The sequence below is a fragment of the Carcharodon carcharias genome, chromosome 11 (assembly GCF_017639515.1).
Source record: "Carcharodon carcharias isolate sCarCar2 chromosome 11, sCarCar2.pri, whole genome shotgun sequence".
Classification (NCBI taxonomy): Eukaryota; Metazoa; Chordata; class Chondrichthyes; order Lamniformes; family Lamnidae; genus Carcharodon; species Carcharodon carcharias.
The window spans coordinates 94628760-94646444 of record NC_054477.1 but is presented as its reverse complement, the minus strand read 5'-3'; the positions used below and the strand labels follow the sequence as shown (position 1 = coordinate 94646444).

The window sequence follows — 17685 nt, the reverse complement described above, 5'->3', positions numbered from 1 at the left end:
GGTGGGTTACTGAGAAATTTGTGGCAAGTGTCTTGGTTGCATTTGCTATTTAATTTGTATTGTGGGTATTAGAGCACAGTTTGCCTGTCAATTCACATTTACCTCATGTTAATTCTGAATATTAGATATAAGATAGATATTGTAAATCGTTTTACTTTTCTGACTTTGTATTGTAAAGTTTATTTTGGTTGTTCAAAAACCATGGAATCTTGTAGCTTCATTTTCATAGTAAGTACCTTGGATCTCATACTATGCCCACTTTAAAGAACAAGTTACTGGTCCCGAAAAGAATCATAACATAGGCAAATTTTAAAAACCACTCAACTAACACACAATCACAAGTTTTGTATGTTATTGCTATAAAGTATAAAGTAAAATAACTTTCCAGATTTTCAACAAACTTCTTTATCTATGATATAGCATAGGATTTCATCCTTCTAAAGGGAAGAAATATTGGGTTTGGGCACAATGTTTGAAAAAGATTAAAATACTGTTGGACACTTTGGTAAGCTTATTGCCATGTTGTAAACTGGTAGCAGATATGCTTTCTTGTCCACTTGGTTGAAAAAGATATCAAACAAAATATTTCCACCTCATGCCCATCTTATACCTGTTATAAGTAAATGCTGATGCCTAGTTATGATGTATAATGCAGTATTAGAAATGATCTGCTTGATTTATGTTTAGAAGCCTGTGATGCTTTGATTGGTGAATGGAAGTATCAGCTTCCTGTAATTAACCCTTTCATGTAGCCAAATGAAATGGTACATTGCTAGGTAAAAGACTTAAGAATTACTTTTGCCCAGAGGTCTTTGGAGGTACCAGAGTCCAAATCCCTTACAGAACAACAACATAGCCATTGGAATATAGCCAAACTGTAATAAAATGTGACACCTATCCAATACAAAACACACAAACGTAACTGTTGAAGAAAATTTTTAATGAACAAAATTATGACTATTAACTTTTCAACACATTCAAATAACAGGGACACTAGTTTAAATATGAAGTGTGCATTTTAATAATTATTATTGTGCAACATTTAAGGTTGAAACAAAGTTTGCTCAAAAATAAAGTATTTTAAATAATATTTAAAAAATTAACCAAACATTTTATAAAATAAATAAAAGAATAAGGAAGATAACTCATTAATTCTCTATTAAACACCTTTACTTATTGGCTAGGAGTCCTGCATCTTCAGCAAAATTTTAAAAAGCAGTCTTCTGATTAAAATATAATTAACAAAGAAATATGTGGCCATAATTTTAGGTGAACTCAGTTATTCAAAAACAAAGAAATTTACACTTATGCAAAATTGTTCTTTTCTGTTCTATAAGAAATTGTGCAATCTCAGAACATGTTTGACTTGAAGAAAATGCACGACATTTTGCTTATGTGTCGTAAAGTATAAAAATGTTATAAACGTTGATCATTTTTTTTATTACAGATATCCGCTTATATTTTACCTTCTTCTTAAGTAAGGTTTGAGGGTCTGGAACATACTTATATATTTTAATATAGTTTTCCTTCTTCAATTGTAGATTACAGAGAACAGGTGACACTTAAAATGAACTTTATTTTCTTTAAAGGCAAAAGAAACCTCCAGAAACAGAAGAGACTTCCCTAAAAACAAACATAAACTTACAGTCTGGCAAAAACACAGCTTATTCTGGATTTTAAAACAATGAACAAATGTATTGTTTTTTGACTTTTCAGAATAAAGAAATGAGAAATTCCACTAACTGCTTCCTGGATTGTTAAGTTTACTTTCACAGGAAGAAAAGGCGATCAGCTAACTCTAAGTCAGGCTCTCTATGAACGTTCTGAGCCACCAGAGTTGTAAGTTTGAAGGCATACTGACATGGAGCTGGAACTCGAATCACACCCTGAAAAAGGGCAAAATATGTGTATATTAAAAAGTGAAAGATGAAAAGGGGCAGAAAGCAGTCAAAACTGTTTACTCCTCACAAAGTGTCTTCAGCAATTATGCATTGATTGGTAACGCTGTACTCAGGTGATCCAGAAAGGTTAGAAATAAATTGAATGCCATCCATTTCGGAGAGAAAAGAGCCAAATAACTCATGAACTTCCAGATGGGTAACCCTATTTAGTTTAAATACAGTTTATTCGCAATGATCACAAGACGAGGGTAAAAGTATAAAAAACAGATGGATTTACACTGACAAATTATACAAAGGACCTCCCAGCAAGCTTCAAAGTTTCACTACGGTCCAGACAAGTGCCTAGATCCTACTTTTCAGGGAATGAAATACAATTGGGATTTTTTTTAAAAAAGAGGATGCTTTGAAGTAAGCTAATTTCAACAAAAGGAGAATCTATAGACAGTATTACAACTGCTATTGACATAAAATCATATTTGCTTTATTTTCAAGCCTCCTAGAGGATTTCTATTAGTAACCTGAAAGGGCTTAATTTACAATTTATAGATATAAATAGGAATAAACCTGTCAAATAAAGAAAGGTTTCCATCCTTGGCTTCTTTCTGGAAAATGGTGGGCACAATTAATGAAACACAGAAAACTATCTACAGAATGGTATATATGGGAGACAATAACAGGCTACTTTTCTAAAGTTTTTTTTTGCTTCTTTGGCTTCCATACTTTCCATAGAGAAAGCGGGGTGAACCAAATGTAGAACACTACCAATATGCTTTAAAACTGAATAACAGGAGTTCCATCTCGCTATGATAAAATGTTGGAGATCAGCTCTTCATCATATGGGGTGTCAACTCTCATCCCATGGAATAGCACCCAGAACTTCAAATGTAAAAATACTTATGCTGCCACTTCAATTGAATTGAAACAGTGGTCCCAATTTTAATTCTCCAATGCCTGGCAGAAACCAGGCAAGAGAAGGCAGTTAAAATAATGACCTGCCCTCCTACCGGGTTCTGGTATTAATGAGCAGGTTTCCTTCTTTAAATCTGCAAAATGAGTCCTGATGATGACCTTGCAATGCAACTGCATTATAAATTGGAGGCTTAACTGTGGAGTAGTAACAGCTTCCATGTCAGGCCAAATCTGTCGGGAGTGTATGCCAGATTAGGTTTCCTTGTGGGCCAGGACAGGCAGATGCAGTCATCCAGGCCTCACAAGGAAGTCTTGAGCCTCTCTACTTTTCCCCAGTTGCGATCAGTCTTTCCATGCCACCCCTCCATGACTTGCTTGACTACAGGGAACGTTTGCATGCATGCTCATCAGCAAAAAAGAACCAAATTCCTGCTCCTGAGTGGTTTACTAGTGGAACTGACCTGGTTTAGGCAGAAGCCTGAGGAAAGTCATTGAAATGAGGCTAGGCCAAAATTCTGTGTTATTTTTTCTTTGAGTGCATGGATGATTTAAGTGCACGGCCCTTTTAAATATTTTTGCACCACTGTGCACACAGAAATTAAAAAAGGTTGGCGCAGGGATTTTCAGGTGGGAACAATGGGCCCTGGTAGTTAAAATTCACTGAGACTTGATGTCTCAGTTGTTTTGGGTGGGTTGCCTACTTTGCAGCCCACAACCTTTGCTCCCACTCCTCCCACCTTGTTAATATAGAGGCTAGTGCCTGAGCCACCGAAGGTGCAGTGAATACATGAGGCTATAGCAGTAACACTCTCTATAAACTGGATTGATACTGGTCAAATTTTTTATATCTTAGATCCTTAAAGCTGTTAGGGAAAGGAGACAACTTCTGTTTCAGTTTGGAGCAGTTTCAAATGCAGTTTCCATTTTTTTTTAAAAAGTGTTATAGCCTTCGAAAACACTTCATGTCAAACTATGTTAAAGAACTGTATCGTTTCTCACAAGTTATAGTTAATGCTCTAGAATGAGAGTTAATTGACTAAGTCAACAATAATAAAATTCTGTTCGATTTAACATGGCAATGTATGTCAAGAATAATCTAAATCTATTTTTATGTATAGATATATCATTTTCTACCACTTATTAAAAACAGATTCTTAGCAATTCAACATTTATGATTTTTGCTGATTTTTTTTTTACTACTTTCTTTTTACTAATTTATCTCAAAGGGCATTCTTTATAGGGTTCTTGAATCAAACTACATGCACTATTTACTATCAGTCACCTGGGGCGTGCATCCTGATGTCACCCGTCATTTGATTTTCAGTTCAGCAAGCGTGCAGCCAATTTGGCTGCGAGCCCACCGACCTGTCAACAGCCTATTAAGGCCATTAAGAAAGTAATTAAAATGATTAATGGACCTACCCGTCCAGCCTTAAGGTTGTCGGGCGGGCAAAGAGCCCAGGTGGCCTTCTGAAAGAGCATGAAACATCACCCACGGGTGGGATGAGGTTTCATGAGGGATTTAATATGTTTGGAACATTTTTTAATAGAAGGAATGGACATGTCCCAGCTCATGTGACAGTGTCACATGAGGGGTCACGTCAGAAAATTTTGTTCTTACCTTTAATAAATTTTTAAAAGTTCAACCGATCTCCCTGAGGTAGCATTTTGCCTCAGGGAGACCAGTGCGCTCTTCCGCACGCATGCGCAAAAGAGCGCACAGACCAGCTCAGGGAATCCCCCACCCGCACAGGGAGCATCCTGCTTGCGCCCGCTTCTGCACAACCGTCCCCGAAAGGATTAGTGCTATTAATTAATTTTGTAGCATTGATACCTAATTCTCATGCATTGCCTCACCTTTCTTATTTCTAGCTGAATCATTTTCTGTTTATGGATAATTAAGGGAAAAAAATAGAAAGGTAACTTTCTTAATCCTTGGATCTTTGAACTTCAGGCAAATCATTCAGTGTAAGGAGTTTTTGGAAAACAACTAAAGTCCATCTATTTTTATGTTTGCTTATTTTTCTAGTTATTTATCAAAAGAATCGAGAGCAATGTTGCTGAATATTTAATTAAGTACGAGCAGCAAATTCAATAATGTATAAACGATTTAATTTAGTTTAAAGTGGCAGCTTTTTTGATTATATTTCTCTCCTTTACTTAGAAGAAAAGCTGTTTCAGCAAAATGGAACTCTTCCCAATCCTACCCAGTTTCAGCATCAGGCATTCTCTGGTCTGATATAAAATACTTAGATGCTCCTATTCTGCTCCAAAAACATCTCAGTCCCTGAGTAAGAAAAGCAGTCCCACTGCACCAATGTGACATTTTCCATTCCCAGTTATTGTCAAGGCAAAGATGGAGTTTTGTGGGTTCAACAGGTTACCCACACCTGGCGGCATAGGGCAGAAGCACACTAATTCATTCAGTGTAGCGCGTGTAGTCCTGAACATCTAAGGGCATCACGGACCTGTCACAGACCTGTCATTGCTCAATTTTGTGTGGCTATACACCACTTCTCCCTTTCTAAGAGGTTGGACACGGACTGCTCAGGGATTGCTTAAAATTTTAGCCTGGAGGAGTCTCGTTCATTATCAGAATTAACCAGACAAGTCACTCCACCAACTAAAACAGCCATGCACCTTCTCTTAATAAGCAGATACTCAAGAAATAGTGCAGTGAAATCCTGGGCATGAGCTTGCAGCCTTCACAATCTAAATTACATTATAATGGCACAGAACAAAATAAACAAAAACTAAGCGTATTCCATACATCCAGTTTTGGTAAACTGAGTTTTTATAATCAGTTTAGAACAAGAAAACAGGATGCTCAGGAATTCACTATTGAATACTGATTTCATTTTTTTTTAAGTAGGCTTTTAGGATTAAAGTCTGTTCTGATCTGCTTTTATTTAGTAAAGAGAGCATTACATTATCCAAAAATCAATATCTGCTGAAAAATTTGATTCCTGAAAACTAGTGCCCAATTTATTATGGTAACAGTTACTGAAAATAGTTGGATATTGCAGTCGAAGGAGGAAACAGCTACGAAATAAAATAATAATGCATTCAATTTTAAAAGTCTACTTACTTGCCAGTTGTAATAGAGGTGACACATCTTGTAGGTTAATCTCTGCACATGGTCTGGTTTCATCTTGCTGTTGTCATACACAACATTGTAGTATGTTGGAGAAACAGTGCCTTGGCGTGCACATTGACTGATTAGGAAGAAGTCATACCTATCAATATTATAAAATAAAATAAGGTCACATTCAGAACACTAATCTAGATTGGTGTCATTGTATGAGGAGAGATCTGCAGCATTTAAGTACTTGTGGATAATTCATTGACTTATTAAACTTATTGACTTATCTTCTGGCATTTTGCTTGTGCTAAGGGGGAAAACCTCCAAGTGCCTCCAACAAGTTTGTGACCCCAATGTTCCAGGGCCATGGGTGGTGACTTCCTGTGCCAGAAGATCCTGCTCCTGAGTGGTTTACTAGTGGAACTGACCTGGTTTGGGTAGAAGTCTGAGGAAAGTCATTGAAATGAGGCTAGGCCAGAGTTCTGTGTAATTTTTTTTTTGAGTGCGTGGATGATTTAAGTGCACAGCCATCTTAAATATTTGTGCACCACTGTGCACACAGAGTAATTCATGACTCAGAAGGAATCTAGCCTATTACTGGAACCTGACATGTCACAAAAACAGTGAAACAAAGGACCTGGATTTCTGGATGCAGTCTTGGCATGGGGAGGCAGTGGGATGGTGCCTCAGAGAGGGGTATCTGAGTATTACATTTTCTGGACTTCAACTCAAGCCTGGTTTTATAGCGCAGGCAGGCACGAAGGTGTGCCTAAAGGTGAGCTGGCACGTGGCTATCTTGTATGTAGATGAAGTGGGCCCCCAATGTAAGGCTGGAGTGCCTCGACATTTGCGATCTTTGCATAACCTCAGATTTGCCGTGATTGCTGTTTAATGTGTAAACAAATCCATTCATTTATAGCTCCAACAAACCATTCAGGGCGAGTTGCCTCGTTGTCAATCACAGTGCCAACTGGTGGATTTTGAAGCATTCCGTTCACGTCAGCAAAGAATCTGCAGTTACCTTTTTTCCGAACTACAACGATTGTTACTTTGGGGCTAAAAATCAGAAAGATTTTCATGAAATTATTTTTAGAACTAAGGGAGAATTAAGGCTGCATGATAAAAGTGAATTATTGTTCATTAAAACCTTTTTCGCAGTCAACTAATTTTGGATCATTGTCCAGCATATTACACATTCTTCCTACCACATCGTTGAAATTTAAACTTAAAAGTGAACTATAATTTGATTAACAGTTATAGTAAGAATGACAGCATTGGACCTGATACGTTGTGCAGTTCCTGCAGGTTTTGCACATTTTAAATGGCATGCCCACAGGAACTGTTCCAAACTGAATTTATTTAAAACGCAAGATCTCAAAACTTCTGATACACTTGGGGGCAATCTGTTACATCAGGAAAGGAAAAAGATTTTTCAAACATGAGGGTTACCACTGTTAGGGGGAAGAAAGTAAGTAAGAATTTATGGTAAGGGAGAATTTATTGAAAAGGAATGAATTACTTAAAATCTCCACACAACCAGGGCTACCAAGCACATTGGCAGTTAAATGTTACCAGATGAACCTTGAACAGCCTTAGGGCCTGCAAACAACGGCCTTGGGAGCCGGACTGCAGTCAGATCATTGGCAATAACAACTAAGATTAAGTGTGTCCTTCAACAGATAGGGGAAGAACAGATGGTCCTAGTTCAGGTAGGAGGGAAGATCTCTGCCTGGGTGAAAAATATGCACATACGATGCATGTACCTGTTACCAGAGATGTCTGTTTAATGTAAACCCATATGTTGACGAGACGGAATCTGGAAACTGTTCTTATACGTGACCAATAATGTTTAAATATGTTGAACACTTGTAATTTAGCAGAGTGCTAGCTCAAGCTGCATTGAGATGGTTCTCCCTTTGCAATTGCTCAAATAAGCAATCGTGACCTGTACCTGAGATTCCTGTGGTCCGTTTGTCAAAGTGACCACAACACCACCCTGCAGATAAGTAAAAAACAGACAGTGGTAGGGGAAGGGGTGGTAACTATCAGGAAAAGTGAGGAGGGGTAGGTTAAATCTGGACTCGCAGAACCATTTTTTCTCTCCAATAGGTTTAAAGCATTGGCTTCCACTGGGGAAGATGAAGACTACTGGCAGGACTAGTTGAGTTATACTAAATGATTTGGATTGATATAGGGTTGGGGCGGGGGGGAGGAAGAAGGGGTGGCTAATCAATTCAATCAGGAATGTAGTTGTAAAGGCCCAGATTTTGTTGTCAATGGTGAAATAACAGTGCTCACTGATGACCTTGAAAACTTCCCTCAAAGATCTAGTGATCTCTGTAGCATAAATTTCCCCTTGATGTCAGTATGAATCAGGCGCCATCTCAAGGACACCTCCAAGCACCCAACGAAGGTGACATAATCGAGCAAGGTAAGCAGCCAATAGCATTGAAGTATTTTCACAGACAACAAACCAGGAATTAACATGCACTGCTACCCTTCACTTTTAAATAAAATTTAAGAGACCAAAATATGTGATTGGGACATACATATGGGGCTACAGGAGAAACTGAAATTTCATAATGTAATGACCCCGTAGAGACCGATAACGTTTAAGAAGAAATTCAAGCTTCCAGTGAATGGCTGAAAGCATCACACAACAAGATTTTAAGTTTTAAGACTTTTTACTGTAAGAGACAAACTAAAACAACATTGACTAAACACTGTTTCAGTAGGCAATCTATCCTTTATACAGAAAAGGTTCAACACTTAAAATGACTGAAAATGTCCTCTACGGTTATACTTCAGTCTATCCCTTTAAGTAGACACTTCATTCCCCAGGAACCAGTACAAAGTGACTCTCAGCTACTTTTCCCTTGTCTAGGCGGAAAAGTTGTAGTCCTCAAACTCACTTTCATGGTGTGGTTGCCCTGAAGATCCCTCTCTCTGGCAAAAGCTAAGTGAATCTTTCAGCTTTGTTTAAGCCCTCATGATCTTGGTCTCTTCAGAGTCTGAGCTCCCACCCGCATTTTTCATGGTGAACAACAGATACTTGCTGCCTCTTTCTCTCTGCTCTCTCTCAGATTCTTGCAGACTGACCATGCCTGTGAGGTTCTGTAATATTTAGGAAAGCCTGCAAACTGATGCTACAATGACTTCCTATGGATACTTCCCCTGGCACCGTGAATGACATAAGCCTTGGTAGAGGTAGAAATCCAGGTAAAAAATGCTAATTAGCTACCCTCTAGACTCCAAACTCTATTCTATATTGGAATTAAATAGGCAGTTTAAAGTATAACCGTTTAAAAAACCTGACATAGAAACATAGAAAATAGGAGAAGTAGGCCATTCGAGCCTGCTCCACCTTTCATCATGATCATCCAACTCAATAGCCTGCTCCCGCTTTCTTCCCATATCCTTTGATCCCTTTTACCCCAAGAACTTTATCTAACTCCTTCTTGAAAACACACAGTGTTTTGGCTTCAACTACTTTCTGCGGTAGCGAATTCCACAAGCTCACCACTCTCTGGGTGAAGAAATTTCTCCTCATCTCAGTCCTAAATGGTCTACCCCGTATCCTCAGACTGTGACCCCTGGTTCTGGATTCCCCCACCATTGGGAACATCCTTCCTGCATCTACCTTGTCTAGTCCTGTTAGAATTTTATAGGTTTCTATGAGATCCCCCCTCATTCTTCTGAACTCCAGCGAATATAATCCTAACCGACTCAATCTCTCCTCATATGTCAGTCCCGCTATCCCAGGAATCAGTCCGGTAAACCTTCGCTGCACTCCCTCTATAGCAAGTACATCCTTCCTCAGATAAGGAGACCAAAACTGCACACAATATTCCAGGTTTGGTCTCACCAGGGCCCTGTATAATTGCAGCAAGACATCCCTGTTCCTGTACTCAAATCCACTCGCTATGAAGGCCAACATACTATTTGCCTTCTTTACCACCTGCTGCACCTGCATGCTTACCTTCAGCAACTGGTGTATGAGGACACCCAGGTCTCACTGCATGTTCCCCTTTCTCAGTTTATAGCCATTCAGGTATTAACCTGCCTTCCTGTTTTTGCTACCAAAATGGATAAGCTCACATTTATCCACATTATACTGCATCTGCCATGCATTTGCCCACTCACTCAGCTTGTCCAAATTACACCGAATCATCTCTGCATCCTCCTCACAGCTCACCCTCCCATCCAGCTTTGTGTCATCTGCAAATTTGGAGATATTACATTTAGTTCCCTCATCTAAATCATTAATATATTTTGTGAATAGCTGGGGTCCCAGCACCGATCCCTGCGGTACCCCACTAGTCACTGCCTTCCATTCGGAAAAAGACCTATTTATTCCTGCTCTTTGTTTCCTGTCTGCCAACCAGTTTTCTATCCATCTCAATACACGACCCCCAATCCCATGTGCTTTAATTTTATATGCTAATCTCTTATGTGGGACTTTGTCGAAAGCCTTCTGAAAGTCGAAATAAACCACATCCACTGGCTCCCCCTCATCAACTCTACTAGCTACATCCTCGAAAAGTTCCAATAGATTTGTCACGCATGATTTCCCTTTCATAAATCCATGCTGACTCTATCCGATTCTGCCACTGTTTTCCAAGTGCTCAGCTGTTAAATCTTTTATAATGGAATCTAGAATTTTCCACTACCAACGTCAGGCTGACTGATCTATAATTTCCTGTTTTCTCTCTAGCTCCCTTTTTAAATAATAGGGTTACTTTAGCTACCCTTCAATCTGTAGGAACTGTTCTAGAGTCTATAGAATCCCGGAAGATGCATCCATTATTTCTAGGGGCATTTCCTTAAGTACTCTGGACATTCCTAACACCTCCCTGTGACTTGGAGACTAAGGCCCGGATTCTCGCAGAAGCGAGGAGGCTTAGTGGACCTTCCAAAATGGCCGGTGGGACCTGGATCTGGAAGTTCTGCCCAATTTCCGACAGATCCCTATGATGCTGATAGCTGAAAAGTGGCAGGACATGAGTCACACATAAGGAAACCTAAACTCAGCTGGGTCTTTTGAACACAATGTTGAGTTGGCATGTAGGGCATGAGGTGTCAGTGGGTTCATGAATGGAGCATGGAGAGTGGGGATGAGGGAGTGAGGGCTGGAGGGCTTAAAATATGACCCAATAACTGGGACAAAACCCCAGAGATCCAAGGTGGGCCTTTTAAACAGCTCATCTCAGCACTCAGCAGCCACTACACGACCTTTGATCTGCATCCAGGGGTGATGGGCCCAACTCCATCCTGCACCCATTCCTCTGGAACAAAGATCCCACCATCTGGAGGAGTTTCTCCCAAGGCAGGTGTGGTGAGCCAGGAAATTTCCCAACTCACTCTATCACCTCTGGAGCAAAGATCTGGGTCTGACAGTCTATCCACTGTCAGCACAGTTGCTCGGGTCATTGTTCACAGGTGTGAATATCTTCCACATGCTCCCCATTAAAGCAACCAGCCCGTCCCCCCATCCTTAACAACCAAACCACCCAGGCTTGATAGCAACAGAATTCAGTGCAGGTTACATGATCCCCTCCTGCATTCTTCCACTTTACTGTAAATTAAAGACATAGTCCTGAAGCATATTAATCTTATAAGACCTTGCATTTGTAACAATAAACAAGTCATAAAAAAGATCTGGGAGTGCCATTTCCCATGCTCCTCCTGGTTCCATAAAGCAAAAATTAAATGGTTTCTGGGCTGTTTCCGAGCAACCTCTGGTAGTCCCTTTAATAGTTGTTAGTTTACACTGGCTAAATACCTTGTGCAAATGGATAGAGCATCACATGGTGCACATTGTCACTTGGTGTACATTCTGTCCATTAGTATCTGTTAATTTCAATCAGGGTCCTACAAAAAACATAGGATCCCAGTTTGCATTTTACAGTAGCTTCCCCCATCTTTCTGGCAGATCTGCATCAGACTGACCTTGGGCAACAATGGGGCAGCAGAGGTGCACCTGACTCCCCTAAAATTTTCACCTGCTGCCTGGCTACTTTTCAGGTGAGATCTTTTGCAATACTCATCGAACTGCTTTGTTATGAAAGCAAAATACAGTGGATGCTGGAAATCTGAAATAAAACAGCAAATGCTGGAAAAACTCAGCAGGTCTGGCAGCATCTGTGGAGAGAGAAACATAGTTAGCGCTTTGAGTCCGTATAACTCTTCTTCAGAGCTTTGTTACCTTCAAGATGCTAGGTTAACAGACATTAAACAAGGGCTGAACTAGATTATGGAAGGGAAGGAAGAGCAAGTTGCAATTACAGTCCATGTGGAAGCTAGTACCATAGGAAAGACTAAGGCTGAAATCCTGTAAAATGCATTTAGGAAACAGGCTTAACAGCCAAACTTCAATGGTGGTAACCTTCAGATTCCTTCCAAGCTCACATGCTATATAATGGGTAAATAATAAGTTTGGGGAGCTAAAAGTGAGAGTAGGACTAAAGAAACTAGATTCAAACTAATAAAAGATAAACTTTGAATTATTATCAGAAAATTATTCTTTACATTTTTTTTTTGGTTGGTAACTTTCTCGCCTGAGACAGAGGTTATGAGTTCAAGTCCAGTTCCAGGAAAAAAATCAAAGCCGACAATCCAGCGCAGTATTGAGAGAGGGCCACACTGTTGGAGGTACTATCTTTCAGATGCAGTGTTAAAACTGAGGCTTCATCAGCTTTTTCAGGTGGTTGCAAAAGATCCCATGACACTTATTTTGAAAAACAACAGGGGAGTTACCTGTGGTGTCCTGACCAATATTTGTCCCTCAATTAACATCACACAAAAAAAATTCTTGTTCATTATCACATAACTGTTTGTGGGAGTATACTGTGCACAGATTGGCTGCCAGTCTACCTACATTACAACAGCTGGATATTCAACTGCAATTATAAATCTATGTAGCTCCATTTAGCTTTATTTTTATAAAGTAAGATTTAAACTTAGGAATTTGAAAATAAGAAGTATGCAGAAATATCACATTCTTGCTTTAGCGCAAGATATTGTTACAGGAGGTTTGCTACATGTGCATACCTTTTAGTCCTTTCCTATTTATAAATATGCATATTATTATGATTTTGAGAGCTCTCTGCTCAAGCAATTTAAATGTTCAGTGTTTCTGACAAAAAATATGAAAACCTTACCTATAGTCCGAGTTAACCATCTTGAAGCTGTCCAGTATTTGGGGCACTTCATAGTCTACTAATGTCATGAGTTGACCATCTCCTACACCATCGCGATAAACAACAATGCGGCCAGGTAGGACATGATTCACTTCAAGCCATTTGTTTAGAGCACCTATAAAATAACATGCTAGTCATGAAATAACATTATCAAATGGGTAACACTTCCCAGACTGTTTCACAAGTGCAAGTAAAATATTTACAATAAATCCTTACGGGCCTTAAGTTCACAAAGTTGACAGCTATTATTTCTGGTGAATGGATGCATTATCCATTGCATGATGCTTGCTATACATCACCTGAGAATCCAGTGTTAGCATCAAGCATTCTCAGGGGAGATGCACCAACTGTTTAACATAGAACACTGCTTAGTCTACACTGCTGTCTAAATGCTCATGATCAAAGATCAGAAATGGTATCTCTTTATTGAAGTTCATACTCTGACACTTACATGAAGTTAACAGAAAGGACAAAGGAGATAGAAGGAAACTCATTGGACTAAATTTAATTTGTGTGACAAAGGTCTCAGTGGCAGACCTGGAAGCAGGCACTATCGCCACACCGTTGGAACGCTGCCAACTGTCTGTGATCACATGACGGCTGGTCAATTAATGACCTGGAGACATGAGGCCTATCTAATGCTGTCATTGGGGTGGGCAACAGGCACTGATCTCAGCATTACCTGGACAAAAGGTAGGTGCTGGCCTCAACTTTAAAGGATGCAGCATGCAGTGCTGCCTTGTTCATCAGGATCGCCACAACAATAGTGCTGAGCATCCCTTTGGCTGCAATCTGGACTTCACCCCTGAAGAGCCCTGGATCCCAGAAGTTCAACTAAGGAGCCAAGAAGAGGAACTGGAGGCTGTTGCCAATATGCTGCAGGGAAGACACCTGGTGGCAATGCCTCCTTTAATGTCAGAGACAGGGGGAAAATAAACAATTCAATAATCTTCAGCATTTACCACTGCCAGCAAAAACTCATGAGCCCTCTCACTTGCACTCAACAGCCTAAATGGGTTAATATGTGATAGTATAGGAAATCTAAATGTGTAATTGACATGAGGTGATCCAGAGGATGAGATATTGGAGGCGAAATGTGATGTACCCAAGACCTTGCCAGTTGAGTATTCAATGTTCCAGAATTCCTATCAGACTAAGGCAAATGCTTGCGCAACATCAGAACTATATTAAGACATTGCAAATATTCTTCTGTTAGAGGGAATACGGTAAGAATTTATTGAAAGGGAATTACTTAGAATCTCCAGGCAGACAGTGTCATCAAGTACATTAACAGTTAAGGGTTACCAGATGAACTTTGCACACCCTTAGAGCCTGCAATCATCAGAAATACCCTGGGAACCAGACTGGAGACAGAGGATGAAAATAATATAGATTAAGTGTGCTCGTCAACAGATAAGGAAAAGACAGTTGGTCCCAGCTTAGATAGGGGAAGAAGGCTCTGCCTGGATGAAGGCTGAGCAATGTTCTTGTCAGTGATGTATAAATAAGCTGTATTCTTGTAATTTGGTAGAGTGCTACCTCCAAGCTGCTTTGAGGTGGTTCTCTCCTTGCAATTGCTCAAATAAAAGATCGTGACCTGTACCTGAGCCTCCTGTGGTTCATTTGTCAAAGATATCACAACACTTCAAAAATTTGGTCCAAATGGCTGTGATAACAGAGTCAAATAGCATTTGTTCAGTATTATCACAGCAAGTTTCCCTATAACACAGAGCATCCCGGAGTTAGGGACATAGGTTTAATTTACCATTGAGCATCCTCTGTTATACTCCTGAAAGCCAGCTGGTGAAGGAAGAATCCAGAGCCTGTCTTATTTGAAATAGGTTTATTCACAGAGTGAAACACTACAGGTATATAGCTCCTAACCTATATATAAGACAAAAACAGAATTACCTGGAAAAACTCAGCAGGTCTGGCAGCATCGGCGGAGAAGAAAAGAGTTGACGTTTCGAGTCCTCATGACCCTTCGACAGAACTTGAGTTCGAGTCCAAGAAAGAGTTGAAATATAAGCTGGTTTAAGGTGTGTGTGTGGGGGCGGAGAGATAGAGAGAGAGAGAGAGAGGTGGAGGGGGGGGTGGTGTGGTTGTAGGGACAAACAAGCAGTGATAGAAGCAGATCATCAAAAGATGTCAACGACAATAGTACAATAGAACACATAGGTGTTAAAGTTAAAGTTGGTGATATTATCTAAACGAATGTGCTAATTAAGAATGGATGGTAGGGCACTCAAGGTATAGCTCTAGTGGGGTTTTTTTTTTTAAATTTTTTTTTTAAATAATGGAAATAGATGGGAAAAGGAAAATCTTTATAATTTATTGGAAAAAAAAGGAAGGGGGAAACAGAAAGGGGGTGGGGATGGGGGAGGGAGCTCACGACCTAAAGTTGTTGAATTCAATATTCAGTCCGGAAGGCTGTAAAGTGCCTAGTTGGAAGATGAGGTGTTGTTCCTCCAGTTTGCGTTGGGCTTCACTGGAACAATGCAGCAAGCCAAGGACAGACATGTGGGCAACAGAGCAGGGTGGAGTGTTAAAATGGCAAGCGACAGGGAGGTTTGGGTCATTCTTGCGGACAGACCGCAGGTGTTCTGCAAAGCGGTCGCCCAGTTTACGTTTGGTCTCTCCAATGCAGAGGAGACCACATTGGGAGCAACGAATGCAGTAGACTAAGTTGGGGGAAATGCAAGTGAAATGCTGCTTCACTTGAAAGGAGTGTTTGGGTCCTTGGACGGTGAGGAGAGAGGAAGTGAAGGGGCAGGTGTTGCATCTTTTGCGTGGGCATGGGGTGGTGCCATAGGAGGGGGTTGAGGAGTGGACCAGGGTGTCCCGGAGGGAGCGATCCCTACGGAATGCCGATAAGGGGGTTGAAGGGAAGATGTGTTTGGTGGTGGCATCATGCTGGAGTTGGCGGAAATGGCGGAGGATGATCCTTTGAATGCGGAGGCTGGTGGGGTGATAAGTGAGGACAAGGGAGACCCTATCATGTTTCTGGGAGGGAGGAGAAGGCGTGAGGGCGGATGCGCGGGAGATGGGCCGGACACGGTTGAGGGCCCTGTCAACGACCTTAAACCAGCTTATATTTCAACTCTTTCTTGGACTCGAACTCAAGTTCTGTCGAAGGGTCATGAGGACTCGAAACGTCAACTCTTTTCTTCTCCGCCAATGCTGCCAGACCTGCTGAGTTTTTCCAGGTAATTCTGTTTTTGTTTTGGATTTCCAGCATCCGCAGTTTTTTTGTTTTTATTTTGTTTTTAACCTATATATAAGTGTATGTATCATATATCTCCATGCTTGTGTCAGTTAAGTGTCTCCAATCAATACCCTCCATCTGTATGTTCTTAACTTCAATTGATATAATTAACATTCTCCACCAAAACAACTTTAATTTCTTTCATTCTCTTTTCCTGAATTCAATGACTCATTGGGATGCCTACAGTTCATACCACATTTTTGGTGTGACAGATAAAACTTTGTGTTCAAAATTTCATACTGCTTTTATTTTGCAATACATTGGGTTAAGCTGATTGATTCTTTTTTATTTATGTCTGAGAGAAAACACAAAACAAAGCAGTATTTGTTATGTGAAAACCATAAGGGTGCAATACTTAATAATTCCAACAATATTTGTTAAATGCAGTGGCACTACTGAATTGAACAATTTTAATTGAATAGAATTGTTAATCACAGCAACTGGTTGAAATCAGGAGAGGCTGATTGAAACCAGGCAGGTAATCAGAGAGGGACAGGCATCAAGGCATGGTAACAGTTAAGTACCATGACTGAGATATTTGGTAGGCAGAGAAAGATGCAAGTGACTTTACTATTTTCTTAACTCTTCGATTTTTTTACTAGATGCCAATGGGGAAACCTGTTCAATAATCCTGGATAAGACTGCCAATCTATTTCTCCCTTTGAAATGTATTATAATTGATATTTATTTTGTTCATTGCATTTGATATTTTTTTAACCCCTGATAAGACTCAGGTAGGTATTGGTGGAGAGTATTATCAGTTATAAGAGTAATACAAGGAAATAATAAAAAGCTCCATAATGCAATGTCATTACAATATCATAAAATACATCAAGGCCACCAGTTATTCTTAACTACCAGCACAAATCTAATTATTTAAATAGACAAATGATACACCAATAGGGAAGCACAATATATTTTTCTTGGCTCTGCATGTTGGGTCTCTGAACCTCTGAAATGTGAAGCGCATAGAAACATTTGCGGGCATGTGTGCAATTCTTGCTACCTCATATGTAATGGCATTATGAAATTTAAATGAAATAGAGCAACTTACTGTGTTGCGATGTGTCACTTGGCCAGCACAACTAAAATGCACTGGTTAATATCACTGTTCAAATTAGAACTCAGCAACAAGCAGGTACTAGTGCTGTTTTGGTATTAATTTTTTGATGGTCTGTAATTATGGATTATTACTGAAATCAAAACACATCAAAAAGAGGTGAAGCTCTATGTATGTTTTTAATTTGTGAGATTGTGTGACAATGGAAAAGCAATATTTACTGCCCATCCCTAGCGGTCTTCAAAAGTAATAAGAATCAACTGCTTACT

At 39.9% G+C, this 17685-nt stretch overlaps 1 protein-coding gene across 1 annotated transcript in view; it reads right to left on the bottom strand.

Annotated features, from left to right (window-relative positions):
- Positions 1-1769: 1769 nt before the first annotated feature.
- Positions 1770-17685, bottom strand: part of LOC121284135 (piwi-like protein 4) — an 84249-nt gene continuing 68333 nt past the window's right edge. The window contains exons 16-19 of the mRNA XM_041199308.1: positions 13053-13206; positions 6823-6948; positions 5899-6046; positions 1770-1886 (exon numbers count right to left, since the gene is read on the bottom strand). Coding sequence (XP_041055242.1) covers positions 1770-1886; positions 5899-6046; positions 6823-6948; positions 13053-13206 — 545 coding nt within the window. The remainder of the gene's footprint in view (positions 1887-5898; positions 6047-6822; positions 6949-13052; positions 13207-17685) is intronic.